At 39.2% G+C, this 16862-nt stretch overlaps 1 protein-coding gene across 2 annotated transcripts in view; it reads left to right on the forward strand.

The window, feature by feature from the left end:
• The window catches only part of ACOT12 (acyl-CoA thioesterase 12), a 32263-nt gene extending 17845 nt beyond the window's left edge, over window positions 1-14418 (forward strand). For both annotated transcript variants that reach the window (XM_042787734.1, XM_042787735.1), the window contains 8 exons: window positions 996-1146; window positions 2319-2374; window positions 3272-3332; window positions 4824-4907; window positions 9551-9684; window positions 11142-11270; window positions 12387-12513; window positions 13374-14418. In XM_042787734.1, the coding sequence (XP_042643668.1) occupies window positions 996-1146; window positions 2319-2374; window positions 3272-3332; window positions 4824-4907; window positions 9551-9684; window positions 11142-11270; window positions 12387-12513; window positions 13374-13508 (877 nt within the window). In that variant the 3' untranslated portion in view covers window positions 13509-14418. The remainder of the gene's footprint in view (window positions 1-995; window positions 1147-2318; window positions 2375-3271; window positions 3333-4823; window positions 4908-9550; window positions 9685-11141; window positions 11271-12386; window positions 12514-13373) is intronic.
• Window positions 14419-16862: the final 2444 nt, after the last annotated feature.

Consider the following 16862-nt stretch of genomic DNA (forward strand, 5'->3'; position numbering starts at 1 on the left):
GGGTTCTATTTGTTGCTGTTTATTGGCAAAATTTGTGCTTTGTTTTGTATATTTCTTCCCAGTGTTTGTTTAGGTGTACTCAGGGGTGAGTCTTTGCCAGTAGCAGTTTGGAATAAATGGCTACAGCCCATGATGAAATTTTATCTTCGGTTGAGTATATGGTCACTGTAAGCGTGAAACATAGATTTTGGCACACCAAAAGCCTCCTCCTGGAATTTAGTAGTGGCTGTTGACCAATCATGCACAGAACCTGCCTGCTAATAGTTCTTTCTCTCTCCTCTGCATGCACTATCTCCTCTGCAGCTTTAGGGCTACTGTTGTACTTGCCTTACAGAGAATGACTCTCCTCTGACGTTTGGCAAAGGGATAGCACCTCTCTGCTAGGCTGTCTCCCCACCTACAGGAGTGGTGTTTTGGGCCAACAGACTCTCTGGTTATGCCAGGGATGTGACACAACAGATGTGGAGCCCCGTTCCAGCAGGAGGACATGTTCAGAAGTTGCAAGAGGTATAGCAAGACAAGCCACAGGAAGGCAGAAGCTAAAGTAATTCCCCCTCCAAATTTTGTGTGTGGGACAAATGTTATCCTAGCATTGCTGCTGTATGCCACTTTTTTTCTGTAGGTGTATATGGTCGCCATAGAATGCCAGCAGGGCATGAATTACTTTCATACTGTGCTTCTTCTGAATGTCAAATCAATATCATCCTTCAGTTCAGTTTTGCTGTTTGTTCTCACAGTATGCATACTGGTGTTCATTTTGTTACTTAGCTCAATTTTCACTCTTCTTCTTAATGCTACTTATCTAGTGCTACCTTTTATTTTATTTCTGAAACGTGCCTGTCCAGACTGAGTAATGTATTTTGTATGCTACAGAAGGCATTTGAGTCAGGATTCCTGCACACAGGAAAGTGTACAGCAGCCCTCTTTAGAATGTCTCAGGGCTCCTTCTGCATCTCTTGTAGTAGTTCAATAATTAATTTAAACTTTTATTTCAGTGTGGAGGTTGGTGTCCGTGTTGAGGCATATAACTGTGAAGAATGGATCAAGGACCAGGCACGGCATATTAACAGCGCGTTTCTCATTTTTAACACTGTAAATAACAAAGGAGAGCTGCTCACCTTCCCTAGAATCAAGCCTACGACAAAGGTCAGCTGTCATTCTCAGGAGTAGGACGAAGGCATACCTGAGACTATGCAGTCCAGCCCAGCACACTGCATGTCACACAGCCAGCCACCATAACCTTGCTGGGAAAGCAAGGACTAAACAGAGCTGTGCACTGAAATACATCCTCTTGCAGAAGAGAAAACCCCTAAATGAAAGGTTTGCCTTTGAGTGAGATATTTGTTGTTGCTAACTTCAGTCATCCAAAACTGAGAGGTGCAGTGGAGGGTAATCATCAGTAGAAATTCTATAGTTAATTAATGGACAGGGAAGGGGAATCTGCTTTTTGCAGATTTTTGCACCTTTCTGTATCTGTCTTGCGCAATCTTCACTGACTAGAAGCTGCCCAGACAGCAAAGAAGTGTCTCAAGTGCTCAGTGAATAAAGTTATTTTTATAAACTGTTAATGAAGATGAGAAATAGAGTTAATAAAGAAGTCTATAGGAATCAAATCCCATTACATGGGTGGGCTTTCCGGTTCCTTTAACATGGAGATCTCAGCATGTGTTTCTCTGAAAGTGGTTCATGAAGCACTCAGAGCAGTTTGAATACTATTGTTGAATTATTTGCTGTAATGTCACCTGTCATTAACCTTACTGCTCCAATTAGGAGATTTTTAGAGAGCCAGTATAGTCAGAAATTAAATGATTGTTAACATCAGTGAACTTAAATTTTATAGGATGGCAATTGGACAAATAAATCAAAGTGTCTTGTGTACTAGGTGAGGCAGTAACGTTCACTCCTGCCCATTACAGACTGTTCCAAGAGGGAAAACCAACTCTTAACTCTTACAAAAAAAAAAAAAAAAAAAAAAAAAGCACCATAGCAGCTTAGATTCTGTCAGAAAATTCAGAAAAACAGTGCTTTCCTTAAGGGAATACTGTCAAGTCAAAAGTTTGCAAAAACAATCAGTAGGAAAGTTGTGTCACAGTAGCATACTCCTGGCAGTTTAGCAATTTTTGGTCCTAAACAAGTGGCCGCTGGGTAGTGCACCACACACAGGTTAATCTGGGGTAAGTCCAATGTACAATTTTGTATTTATTTGTAATATATCTCTGGAATTTGTCCATCAGTAAGAAAAAGTTTTCAGTTGTCCTTTTTTAGAGAGTGTCCTGAAATAATCAAATGTGTTACTGTCTGGTTTACTTTTTATAAAGGATGGCGTGAGGCGATACCATGGAGCTATTGCCCGAAGGAGAATTAGACTAGCCAGGTATTGTTGGGTTACAAGGAGAACTTGATTTTGAAAACTTAATTTTTTTATGTATCCTTTAAAAAGTGATCATTTGTTAATGTTGCAGATGAGTGATATTAGGATCCTACTGACTATGCCTATTTGGCATGGATGAGAGATTTAGGATCTCTTTGTCTCAGGGAAGGAATCTCAAACCTTTAGAGGCATCCCTGCTCAAGGGGAGATCACCGCCATGCAGCCACACTGCCTATCAGGGAGAGTTCAAAAAGGCTTACTTGAGTTCTCATATTTATGGGATGAAGTGGTTGGCTTGTAGTCAAAATGCATACAGTGGGAAAGGTATGCATGAGACTCCTTGTACCCACAACTTTCTTTGTTCCTTGATAAATGAGTCTTGAAAAAAACATCTGCTGTTTGTTCATTAATCGCGTGATTGGTGATCCAAGTCCATGCATTGATGCTCACTGGGTCACTCTGTTCCTTTGTGGGCTTCCTAGAGGATTTCTGGCCAGGCTATGGCTCAGGCCTTTACCTCCTTTGGAGACGGTACCAAACTACTGCGAGTTTAGTTATGGAGGGGTTGAGTACATCCATTACAGTTAAGTAGTCAGAGTTGCCTCAAACATAACTGTTACGTTTCTTAACTTTCCAAATAGTTTTGTCTGAGTTGCATTGAAAATATTAGAGGCTAATCATCTCAAAAATACTTTGTTCGCTAGGTTATTTTCTTTCTCCATCTTTCTTGGCAAGAAAAAGTAGTTACTGAAAATCTGTCTTGCAACTGAAAATATATAAAATATTTGTAAAATATTTAGAAGACACTTAAGCTTATAAAAGTGATGAGTTTTAGCATATATACAGGAAAGTGTAAAGAACCAATTAATGCTAATTTTTTTTGTTTGAACTTTGTTTTAGAAAATGCATGCTGTTTGCTAAAGAGGACAAACCTTCTGATCCCTGGGAGAGAAGCAACCAGGTAATCAGTAGATCATGTTCTATTGTCTACTTGCATTCAGTGATGTATTTGTACACTTTTTAGGTGTGTAAAACAATTGTACAGGCTGTATCGGTTTCCAAAGTGGACCTTCTGTACTTAGGTGTTACGATGGCCATGGAAGAATGGATAAACGTATAAAAAGATTAATTGTTTATTTCTTCTGAAAAAAGAGAGTAGATGCTTCACTATTTGTTTTAAGAGTAAGTTTCATACAAAACATAAAAAATTTCTTTAAGATATACTCTTTTAACAAGTGGTCCCTTAAGCAGCTGACCTGTAAGGTCTCCTGCAGATTTATATCCCTGTGTCCCCAGCTTCTAAAATGATGACTTCTCCTGTAGAAGAATTAAGTTTGTTGTTTTTTTTTTGGTTTTTTAATCCAGACACAAACTTTCTTAAAAATTGCTGTAAGGAGACCATTTAGTATATGCTAAAAGTTAGGGGAGAAACATGGCCATACAAACAGACAGATGAACAGTGAAATAGAGCAAACTTTGTTTCTATGGGAAGGAGAGGTGAAAACATGTGTTCATTCCTAGATACTCTGCAACGAGTGGTACGTGTTTCTGGCTTGGACATGTTAGGCCATAGAATGTGCCTGTGTCATGAAATGAATAGTGATGAACCTGAATTTAGGTGGATTTATAGACACCTTAAATGTTGTTTCAGTGTTGAATTTTTTGTGGTTAAATTTTCATTGCTTTTAAGATCTCAGTGCCTCCCAGAAATTTTACCTAGTTGTTTTTCCATTACATGAAAAAATAAGTAATTGAGAATTATACGCAGGAAGTGATTTGCTGTTAACAGTGGTATCTCTACTGCTTGAAGCAGCATTAATTTTCTACAAAACAATAAATATAAAAATGTACACAATGATAGAATTGTCTTGCTTAAGATTTATTTAATATTAAATTAAAACCTGTCATTAAAGACTCTTAGGCTGTATTCTTGTTATGCAGTGGCTAAATGATAACTCCATCCACTGCAGTCAAGCTTAAATAACAGATATATTTGCACTTTCTCTGCTCTGAGCCAGGTGTGTAAAGCAATTTCCAAGATAGACCCCAGCTTGATAGCAATGAAGAGGTTAATTTTCTAGTAGATTTTAATTACATAGGAGGAAGATGGACAAAACCATTAATTTAGTGGTTGGAAAGGTTACCTGTATTATCTCTCTTGTGGCCACAGTTTTTCTGCACTGCTTATAATTGGACAAGCCAAAAGTAGTATTTTGTTGTTGTTTAATTAGGGTTGTTTTGCCAACAGCCATGTGAGCACATAATCTAGCTATTGAAAGTGTTTAATTCAGAAACTACTGGTCCGTGCTTTCTGGAAGGAAAATACTTATGGGAAAATACGTATTTGTTCACGATTGAGGGGAAATGATAGAAGAAGAGTGCCTCATTTTTGCAATGTTTAGTGAAATGTTCCTTTACCCCTTCATTTTCAGAAATGTATCTTGTATTTCAGGCATATGTGAGTTACAGCAATATAGCTGCACTGACACACCTAGCAGCAAAACCAGGATGGGAAATAACCAGTACACTGGATGACGTAAGTGCATAATTGTGGGATAGGTACATAGCCTTTAGCTCAGTTTTGCCATAAGAGGTGGGCAGAGAAAAACAATGTTTTACATCTGTAAACACATACATTGGCTAGGCAGTGTTTGGTTTTACGGTGGCTAGGGCTAGAAACCAAAACTCCCAGTTTCCCTGAAATGTTGCAAAGCAACCTCTGATTGTCCAGAGAGCTTTGCAACCTGTAAGTGCCATGGAATTCTTGTAAAATAATCTGAATGGCTTGCCAGCGAAGGACTTGGGATCCCAGAAAGACAGGCTTGCCAGCAACTGATCAGTTGTGCTTGTTGGGCAACATACAGGATAGTGTAAAAACACAGTTATCTCATTTGTGTGAGGTGTTTTCTTTGCCACTGACGTACTTCTGTGGTTTTGCCAAACTGATTCAAGCAAAACACCAAGCCTGGACATCTTTGTTTAGGCAGTGCTGTTGACTATCTGTGCGGCTTCTCATATCACTGTGATAAGCAAAATGTGTGTAGCAGTCTGTAATATACTGCATTTACCAGCTTTACAGCACGGGAGGTGTTTCTAAGTAGCAGGCATTATCTTGTGATAGTTCCAAGAGGACACTGCCAGCGGGCAGGTGACAGCAATTTATATACCATATTTTTCAGTCTGTCTTCTGAGAAGATCACTTGACTCTTTTTTTTCTATGCATGTTTTTCCTTTCAGATATTTTTCTTTCTGCCCTCTTTCTATTAAAAAAGTACAAAATCCTGAAAGCAAAGCATCTCCATTCATCGACTAGTGTTAGAAGCTCAAAATCTGTAAGGAATCTTGTGTAAGCCAGTTTTAAGACAGGAAGATGCTGTTAAGAAAACCAGTAGCAATATAATTTGTCTGGGAAAACTCAATTTTAACCTGGTTGCTGTGCATGTTTTCCAAACTATCCCAAACTATCTAGACATCTGTTAAGGTTTGGTTTCTGAAATACGGTTAGTGACTTTAAGATCATGTAGATTCAGAGATATTTTGGAACAAGAAAAGACTTAGTCTTCTAATGTGACCTCCTGCATGTTACAGGCTATGAAACTTCAATCACTGTTTCTTCCATCTAGTCAATAAGCTACTTGAGTAAGAGCATATATAAATCATAAAGAATTCCAGTGATGGCAAATTTGCCAGTTGCATGTATAGGTTGTTCCAGTCATTAATAACCTTCAGTAAACACTGTTGTGCAGAATAAATAACAGACAGCACTCATGCTGGAAAAAGCAAGCTTAAACAATCAGGTCGAAATGTTGAGCATTATTTTCAAGCCCTTGCTAAGACTGTATTATTATCCATGTGAAACTTGCTTTCTGCATCCACTGGGACTGCCACAATCTCAGTTTCTTTCTTAGCCCTAAATGCTTGAAACCAGTAATAGAACCAGAACCAAATGTTGTGAAGAAATTACTTCATACAAAAAACCCCAAACCAATGCACATTTTGGGTGACATTATAAAACAGCATGATGTTATTTCTCTCTGTCAGCAAGCCACCAGGTACCTTCCAGCATTACTGGAGCCCGGAACTTTCTCCCCTTTTTGGATATCTTAAAATAGTCTTGAAAGTAAGATCTGCTCTAAGACACTTGGGCCTGATCTTGTGGCAAAACTTAAGTAGCTTTTTCTAGCTATTCTTTCATCTAATTGAGGTAAGTATCTTAAATCCAGCAAAGCGTCAGGCAGGATGTAGGATGCATATCACACTGATGCTGTCAATGGGTGGAGAGTAGCCATCCATTCCCATTGTTCTAGACATTTCTGCATAATCTGGCAGATTCCTTAAAGATATTCCTTAAAGAAGTGGCAGGGATCTAGGGTAACATACTACTTTTTTTTTTTTTGGAAGGATGCATGCAGTGAACAGTGATAGCAAACCATACTTGGTTGTAGGCTGCTTTACCTCTTGTGTACCATTTATTCCATTAGTAAGTTTTCTTTCTTACTTAACATCTACTTGCAGGCACCAGGTAGACTGTTAACAAAGTGTGGATGTCAGCAGTAGGCAGAGGGTACACTTGTCCCCATATGTGACTGTATTCTTATCTCTAAATTAACGCACTGGGTGGATTAGATTTGCTCTTAGGTTTCACTCTCATTGTCTTTACTAATCTTAGAATTTACCTATACAGATCCTTCAGTCAAATTTAGATGTGTGCTCAAACCCCTAGGTGTTGGTATAGGTGCATCTCCAAGGAAGGCTTTCCAATAGCTCCAGTTAATGAAACTCGCTATCTTGGCAAATGTTAGTTTGGTTCACTTGTCACTGTTTCATGGTCATTTTTGTCACTTTTGCAAATGTCAGCACAAGGGAGTATCCTTTAAGACACTGTCTAGCTCAAAACATTACATCATATTTCCTTAGGCACTGCATGCCAGCACATGTGCATCATACTAGTCTTGTGTTCTCTGCACTCATGCACCAGGACTTGACCCTTGTTCTTAGGGTACACAGCAGTGTAGACACAGAGCAACTACATAGCTGTATCTGATAGACATGCATAGCAGCACCTCCAGTCACACAGATCTCTTCAATGTCCATGAAATAGTTTATTGGGGAGAGGCTGGAAGAAGAAATAGTGGGAATCACGTAGTAGTGCTGATCAGTGTTCTGCCTGAAGGCAGTCGTACTGTGGGAAAGGAGACTGTCAAAGATATAAGCCTGAACTGTGTTTTGAGATTAAATATTCTAGTAGATAGGTTTTGCAAAGCAGCATGTTATTCTCTATATGCAGAGGAATTGTTCTCTTTTCCCTGGAACTAGAATGACCCCAAGTTGATTCACAGTTTTTGAAGGTAGAAAATGGCACTGTGAGCTCTTTGACATAGAGCCACATGACTTGCAGGCCTATAGTAATAATCTAGCCTTGTCAATGTTCACTTAGCAGAGGGAGGTGCAGACAGCTACACCTCCTACTTTGTTTTGTGATTTTTCAAGTCTAGAAGACGCCTAAGACAACATGATTTCTCTTCTATGCCTTAGAGCAATATGGATTCATGTAGCTGGTCTCTAAAGCTCTTAGGCCTTTTGTTTCCTGCCAAACTTTACTTCAGCAGGAGGCTTACTGGATTATGTTGGGTTTTTTCTTATTCCAAAACATGAAAGTACGAAAACATACAAAACATGTTTTGTTGCGCAAATGCTCTGTTAACAAAAATATTGTTAACTTTTGATATAGCAAAAAAAAAAAGCAACAGAGATTATGAAGCTTATGAATATTGTATTGCTTAGAAATTAAAATCTGTTAAAACTTTCTAGGATTTGAGAAGATATTTAACACATAATCTTAAATCTTAAATCTTAAAATTTGGGATTAAAGTCCACTAATTCTAATTATACAGGGTTTATGGAACATGTCAAGCCCTTCCTTTGTAAGGATTGTATTATTCTGTTTGAATTCTCTGTGTTAGAATTTAGGCCTATGACTAGAAATATATGCAAAATAATCAGGACAATATACTGCAAGTGTGGGACAAGAAAGGCAAACTATGTTTTGAAATAGTTTTTTGGTATATCATTAAGTCCGGGTGATCTGCTTCACAGTAAAAAATAGGGGAGGGGAGAGGGGAAGGAGAAAAAAAGAAGATATTTTGGAAAGAGAAATGTTGAGTCATTTTAGGGGAAGGGGGCACAGGACAATGTGTGACTGATTTGCATGGACAAAGAGAGCTGAATTAGTTGAACTCTATTAAGTACTAATTAAAGACAGTATTGTAGTTTGAGCTCAGAGGGCAACAGAGCACCACACAGCCACTCACTTTCCCCCTTAACCCCTCCCCAGTGGTGAGAAGGACAAAATAAGCTAGGCTTGGGATTTGAGATGGGACAGGGAGGGGCAAGATGTCAGAAGAGGTAGCGCTGACTGCACCCTCCATTCCCTGCCCCTGCACCACTGGGGGAGGAGGTAGAGATATCGGGAGCAGAGCTGAGCCCGGGAAGAAGGGAGGGGTGGGGGGAAGGTGTTCTCAAGATGTGGCAATGCTTCTCACTGTCCTACTCTGTCTTTTAAGTGTTGTAGTTAGTGTCTGTAATAAATCTCTGTTCTTTTTTCCTTCCCCTAACAAGTTTGCCTTTTGCCCATGACCATAATAGATGATTTATCCCTCCCTGTCCTATCTCTAATCCCAAACCTAGCTTATTTTCCCCTTCTCAGTGCTGGGGGGGGAAGGGGAGAGTGAACAGCTGTGTGGTACTCAGTTGCCTCTCTGAGATCAAACTATGACAGCTCTGCTCGCGATATCTCTACCGATGAAAAATAACTCATTTTTTTCCAAAGCATCTGCAGTGTGAAGGGTAATTAGAGAGTATGTATGCATAGCCTAAAAAAAGAGGTCATACTGGCTTCTAGCTCATTCAATTCCACTCGCAAGCTAATTCAGCTATCCCTAACCAGATATAATTACAACTGTGTGATGTCACTATACTATCAGTGTATTAGATTTTACATTGTGCTGTATTTTAATGTAAAACTAATCTTGAATAGTCATCTGCCTTTCACCTGTCAGATACAGTTACATATTTACTCCTGAGAAAATCTGCATAAGTCTTAGACGTGTAACATTTATAAATGTTAAAATATTTATTGTAATAATTATTTGGTTTTAATATGTTGTTCACTTTTTTCAGATAAAAATATGGACTCATGAGGAGGGTGATGTGTTGTCTCTCAAAGTTGAAATGCAAGTGAAGATACCGTCACATCTAGCTTTCTCCCTTTTGTCTGACTTCACATTCCGCCAACAATGGGACAAACATTTCTTGTAAGAACTTACCTTTCTTTAGGACTGTTTGAATCCACTGACAACTAACCTTTTCTGATACAAATATTTTCTGAGATGTTGACACTTTTCTACCTAATTAAGAAGAAATTGCTGTAAGAAGTTGACATTAAAGATTCATTAGTCAAAGTATGGATTGGGTTTTTTTTACCTTAAAAATAAAATTTAATTTCTTCATAGTCTGATTTTAAAACACAGTTGCCCTGGACTGTCAAAAGAGACAGCTGGGACAAAGGTTACCCTTTTCTAAAATGAACACAATTCCATGCCTAGACACGCGTATGTTAAAAGGTTTAACTTTAGTAAGTTGCATATAATTTGAGGTGGATATATTGTGTGTGCTCTCTATAAGAAATAAGTCAAAGCTATGGACCTTTCATGTTCGTGTTGTTTGGGATGCTGATGCTCAGCTTCATCATACAGTCAAAGTAAGAAATCAAGAAATGGGGTTCTTCAAAATGCTTATTTTAAGAAAAATAGCATCTTATAAAGTGTATCTGAATTGGAGCGGGTTTCAGAATTGCTGTAAAAGGTATTTGAGGTTTTTTTTATTTATCTTATATGGTGTAGAATAATGACTAGAGATGATCGAGTTGATATGATACTAATTTGATTTGGTGAATATTCTCTTAAAGGAGAAGCTTTTTTTCAGTTAGTCATTCTATCCTGGAAAATAGATCAGCATGTGAAAGTGGAAGCCTAAATGTCTGAAGATTTACAATCTCTGCTGAATTTGTGACTTGGAACAAATGAAATCTGAAGAAATAATGTGTTGATTTTCTGTATCTACTGCCCAAAATCTCAGCTTTCTTATGACCACCATGAAGCTTGATTGACTGGTCAAAATTGAATACCAGCTTAGTAGTTCTTATTGCTGAGGCAGTAGAAGCTGAAATGAAATTAATCAATAACTGCCAACCTATAGGAAAATTCTGACTTTTTTTTGTAGTGAAAACTTAGAGATAGTGATCAATATTTCCAAGAGAGTGAAAGAATGTGTCCTACCCAGGTGGCCACGCCTGAATGGAGCAGAACACAACTTTGAATAAGTTTTTACAAATGTTTCCTGACTGTCTTCATTGTGGTGTGTCAGATGGACGTTTTCATCCAGCAAAAATTCAGCAAGTATTTTGGCTTGCAAGCTAATGTCATTCCAAACAGGAATCAACAGTATGCAAAAGATATGCTTTTAAGACATGGCTCTAGCACCTTACAGTGCTTTTTAACAATTTTGTGGGACAGAGAGGTGGTGTCAGATGAGGTGTTGCAAAAAACCCTTGTTTTTTCACTCTCTTCCTCTCTCTTCCTTGTTGCCTGAACATGAAAATCATACGCTTAATATTAGGATGGAATATATTTATATATTTGTTCTGTGTTTTTCATCAGAGATGCTATTGCATACATCAAGGTCTGCATGTGTGTGTTAAATGTATTTGCAGAACTTGTGAGGTCCTACAGGATGTGAATGAAGATGAGAAAATATATTATGTTACATCTCCATCCGTGACTGGCCATAAACCCAGAGATTTTGTGATTCTTGTTTCTCAGAGGCAACCCTGTAAGCCAAGGTGAGTATGCAATTTCAAGTTTAATCGTGAGCACTCTGGAGCCACAGTTTTGATTACTGTTGACCTTTATTTGGGCCTGTTGTTCGGTGACAAAGATGATATTTTATTTTTTAAGAAAATTAGATCAATAGCTGATTTCAAATACATTATGTTGATGCCCAAGTTTGCACACCCAGATTTGTTGTGCAATGAAGTAAATTCAGAGCATCACAAATTTGTAGTGTAGTCCAGTACTGTTTCTTTGATAGTGTATCCTCAGGAGTGGTCTATCATGAGGGAAAATAGGCCAGAATTCCAAACAGGCAATTTGGAAAAAAATGTGTCCCAGAAGGCCTGTCAGTGTGCTGAAGCACATAACTGGGCATTTGTCTGTTTGTTTTAAGTGACTTTGTAATCCCATTTAATGTAACTCTGGAGATTTTCTGGTTGAAGGAATTGCTTGGCCTTTCTTAAAACCTCAGTATGACGCATTTATTTTATCTGTAAATTTACTGCTGAATTTGGTTTAAAAAGTCCTTTGATCAGTTTAATGTACATTGAATTTTTTTTTTTTATTATGTATTTATTTTTCTATTAGATTTCCTTTTGTTCTTGCATAATGAAACATGGACAAATGGGACCTTTTGGTCTCTCTTATTGTTCTTTATTTTCAGTTTCTTTCTTATATTCAGTAATTCTTCATGTTAACAGAGCATTGCTTCTAAAAGGCAGTATTCTGTACTGTGCTTGCTATTTTTCCCTCCACATCTGGGAACTAAATCATGTCTACCTTTCTGGGACCACACGGTAAAGCCTTTTAATAAGCATTGCTCCTAAGCCCTGATTCTATACACATGGGTTGTGGAGAGCAGGATAAATTTAAAAAATGGGGTGGTTTATGTGGGTGATGGTTCTGTGGCTTTCCACAGTAGTCCTCTTGGTTGGAGTCTGTACAAAGCCTTAATGAGACTCAAGCGAGTTGAATCTTTTAACATGTATCTTTAAACATACATGAGCTTGTTTGCCTTCATTTGAAAATACATCTTTGCTATAGCTGTACCTACTCTGTAGTCATTTGCATGTATCTTTTTTAACATCTTGTTGAAGAAATGTTTGATTCTTCCCCTTGCCCTGCAGTGAACCCTACATAGTAGCTGTAAAGTCAGTCACCCTCATGTCTGTGCCACCTTCTTCAGAATACTGCAGAAGTGAAGTCCTTTGTGCCGGATTCCAGATCTACAGTGACTGCAACAGCTCCTGTACAGTGAGTGGTTCTGCAGACCTCAGCTGTGTCTCCTTTCCTGTAGTAGTAAATGTGCATATAATCTCATTTGAGCTGACAGCCTAGAACAGTAACAGCAATACAACAGAAAAAATGAGTCAGTTTGCCCAGAGTTCAGTGTGGTTATTAAGACATTCTTTATTCCACAAAGTAGAATCTGCCTTGCCCAACTTTGGCCAATCTGAATGTTGGGAATGAAATCTAAACTAAGCACTGGAGATGGCCAGGCACCTCCAGAGAGTCATTCATTCAATCAACCCTAAAATACACTTCTTGAAGGTTTGCATTAAACCGGTCTCTGGTGCTGTCCAACTCTCTTCACTGACTACAGATGAAGTCCAAGGAATTAGTTCAGATTAAACGCTTAACTTCAGCTTTCATATGTCAGAAATTATTCAATCTGAATCCCATTCCTGGACCAATTACAATGTTTCTCTTTTGTTCTTTTCCATGGGAAGGCTATAAATTTTTCATTTAAGAAAATATATTTCTGAAAACATTCAGCAACATTCAGTGGCTGGGATTCTTTTTTCAGGCACAGGCAAGAGCTTTGTTCATAAAGTAGATATATTTAACAGGTTACACACAGTGTTTCTGGCTGCACTGCTGTGTACATTTACGTACAGACGCTTGAGGATCTGGCAGTAGTGAGGACACTGAAATCACTAAAGTACTGTAAAAAAGGCATGCTCTTATTGCTAATTATTGCCTTCAGTTTCAGAAGCACTATGTGTTTCTATTTGCATCCATAAAAACTTTGATACTTGTCTAGGCTCTGCAAAAAATTGGCTAACTGTTGCAATCCATAGGCTTTTTTGCTTCATTTATTTTTGTTTAAACAGGTGCGTTACTTCAATCAAATGACGTCAGGTGTTATGCCATACTTAGCTGCAAATCTTACTGGCTCGTCAAAATCCATTGAAGACACTGCTTTGGAATGTATAAAGTTCTTGGAGCTGAAAGGCAGCAAGCATTGAAGTTAAAACGGATTTTTGAAGAGACGTCTAAAGATTATCAAGCAGTACTGGTTTAAATTCATGAGTGTTGATCATTTTTCTAGAGGTTAGTTACTGTGGCTCATGCAGCCAGTATTGGGCTTGAGCCTGAAAATATCTAGTACAAGTATTTTCTATTAAATTAAGATTAGGCCTTAGGCTCAAAATTAAATTTTTAATTTTAAAAAGACTAAGGGACAGATCCTACTCTTGATTGCATTAATGAATGTCTTATAAATGGATGCAGAACTTGGTCCAGCAGAACTGTAGATTATGGGACTATCTCACTATTTTAATGTTATATTGAATGTAATGGCATCCAGCTAGTTTTGAATCAGTAAATACCACCCTGTGTAATTTGCAGAAAAGTAGGGCTATTAAGTAGCTTATCCAGTGCACTGACCTGGTTGTCCAAGTTCCTGCACACCCATTATATATAACTTGATTACACCCCATGTAAGTTATAGGTTGCTAATACTTGTAGTTTAATTCTTGTAGTTTATCTGTGAATTCCAAGAAATTATTGTTTCTGAGGTTACATCATAAATTTTATTAGGGTATCTCTGGAAAGGCGTCAGATGTTGTTCTGGGAAGACTGCTTTGTAATGATAATGGGGGCCGTTGGCCTCTTACAAAGTGCCAGACCTCCCGCTGGCAAGTTCTATGCAAGACTGTTCTGCTAGCATTGAATAAATGTGGAACAGTAGGACTCTTGGATCCACTCCCTCGCAGATGAAAAGGGAGAATGGTTTCAGAGGTTTTGTGCTGCATCTACTTTGTTTTCTGCTCTTATTTTTGCTCAAAAGAGCCTTGTTCAGAAAAAACAGTATGATCATCAGCAGTTCGACTGTAACATGAATTTGGGGGTGTTAAGAGAATCAGAGCATGTGAACTGTAGCCGTGCCATTTTTTCTTCCTCAGTCTCATCATTGGTAGAGCAAGAGCTCTAGGGGTCTGGTCCGGTTCTCACTTAAACACATCTTCAATTTAACCTATAACCAAATCAGAGCTTTCATCAGTGATTTTTTAGGCTACAGCATGGCTGCATATTTTGCATATAGCATGTCTACCAAGTGCAGCAGAAGAGACACAAACTGGAGTCCGTGAAGCCCTCTGGGTATACCAGCACCACGAGTCACCTGGCCTCTCAGCAAGCCTAGTTTAGCCTGGGTACAGCCTTGAACCAAAGCACGGGTGAAATCAGCTGCTGTCTTCTATGTCTAGTGCAGGCTGGCCTCTGTATACCATACAACACAGGGATACATTTGCATTAGTGATAAAAAAAAAGTAAAGCAGGTCCTGCTCTTTGGCTCTGGAGGAGAGGCTATAGATCCAGATCCTGATTTTGGATTGTCATTTTTATCACATGGGTAAGGTGCAACCCCTCAGCCTCAGGAGCGAGGATGGCTGCACCGAGCAAGGAAACCACCGAGGCCCTGCTTGTCGCCTCCTGGCTCAGCTGGTAAGGGAAGAGCCCAGGCCCCCTCTGTGGCCCAGGAGCTCAGCTCTCCCAGTCCTGCCCACACTTGCTGGGTGCAGATGATGGCAGACAAGCTCTGGGTGGGCAGGTAAGTCTCCGTGGTCCCAATTTTTAGTGAACAGAGACACCTAACGTTCAGCTCTGAACACATGCATGACACATCAGAGAGGAAAAGCCCAAACACTGCCTGCACCAAGTGTTTCTTAGCAGCTATTTGGGTGGCTTCCTGTGCAGCACGGTTTAGAACTTGCCTTTAGAGACACACACAGACTGAGCTCAGTGGGACTACTGCAAAGGCTATCTATCTGGAGAACATCATTTACAATTTTTGAAATACTAGCATTCTGCTGAGCTCAAGGATTGTATTTTACCAACCTCTATGCAAATTCCAAGACAAAGAAATTCAGCTTTCTGGTGCACAAACTTTGTTTAAACTCCATTTGCCTAACTTTTCAATGTATTTGTGGGTACAATACATCTTTACATGCATCATCTTTCACAGCTGCTTTCCAAATAGCTTTCTTCAACTACACCTACCTTAGTGAAATCATCTAAAAAGATTAGTGGGTACATTTGACAAGTTGTTTTGTCCAATAGTTGTTACTGAAGATTGCCAACCTCTGCAGCTGTTTTAGAGTGTAGTGCAAGCATTCCAGTGCCCTGTTCTCCTCTGCAGTCACTGAATCAGAGGACAAGAGGTGGGGGTACATGCTCCCAGCCCCACGCCAGCATGTGTGATTACCTGGAAACAGCCTGCTGCCTTTAGACTGAAATTTTCACAGACTGTACCCTGTGTTTTTTTGAAGTCTGAAGAAGTCCATTATTTCTTCTCAGGGGAAAACAGAGCAGTTGTCAGGTGTCAGAGCCCAACAAGTGGGGTTTTTTAGTACAAGATGGATCAAAGCAACAGGTATGAAACTGAAGGTTGTCTTACCCAGTGATGGCCATCAGGCTCACCGACCTCCAGAGCAGCAGGACAAGGCAGGCTGCATCACTGCACTGAAGAGAAGACTGAGCTCAGGAGGTATGCAAGCTGGACACTAGCACACCAAGCTTGTGCTCCAACATTTCAATAGCAAAGTTTAATCCACTACTTCTTGCAGGGTTTCTTTTGCCACAGCTGCCCTCTCAGTCAACCTGGTTTTAGCAGTCCCTTTTGCCAAGCAGAAGGGACAGGGATCATCAGCGAGTTCTCTTTTCCTTCAACTTACATGTTGTACACTGTAACTCAGCAGTCTGTCAAAGGGGTGCTCCTGCCTCAGACTGCAGAAGCACAACTGGGTGACCCCATCTCACCTGGAGCCAAGCAGCCGTTTCCTCAGAAGAGGCTGCACTCTGAAACCACAACTCGCACACCACCCTGTCTGCACCAACCCCTTATCTGGGAAGTATTGGTGGCCCCAGGGAAGTCAAGGTGCACGGCTTCAAGTTCCTAGGGGTAAAGGAACATGTTACAATACCAAGGACTTTTTAGAGACAGCAAATTACCTAAACAGATGCTTTTTAAACAATACACTTATATAATAGAAAGTTTTTAAGCTGGGAAAAACGTGTTGCAAAATCTCCACATTAAAGTGATACTGCTTTGAGCTTTAATTCAACAGTTAATTAAATCTGTAATTAATCCTGGATTTCACCCACATCCACTCCTCTTCCCCATTTAAATGTGTGCTCTGATTATTATAAACTGAATATACATGCCCTATCTTAGTCAGCTTAATGTGTTTGTGCAAGCAGAGACCCAGGAAACCTAAAATAAGAGCTTTAACTATTGCATTCTTTAGCAGCATTTTATTAAAAATAATTAACGTGTACAAATATAAAATACAACTAAACAACTGAATTCCTGTATTTCA

The sequence above is a fragment of the Tyto alba genome, unplaced genomic scaffold (assembly GCF_018691265.1).
Source record: "Tyto alba isolate M040663 unplaced genomic scaffold, T.alba_DEE_v4.0 Super-Scaffold_13, whole genome shotgun sequence".
Lineage (NCBI taxonomy): Eukaryota > Metazoa > Chordata > Aves > Strigiformes > Tytonidae > Tyto > Tyto alba.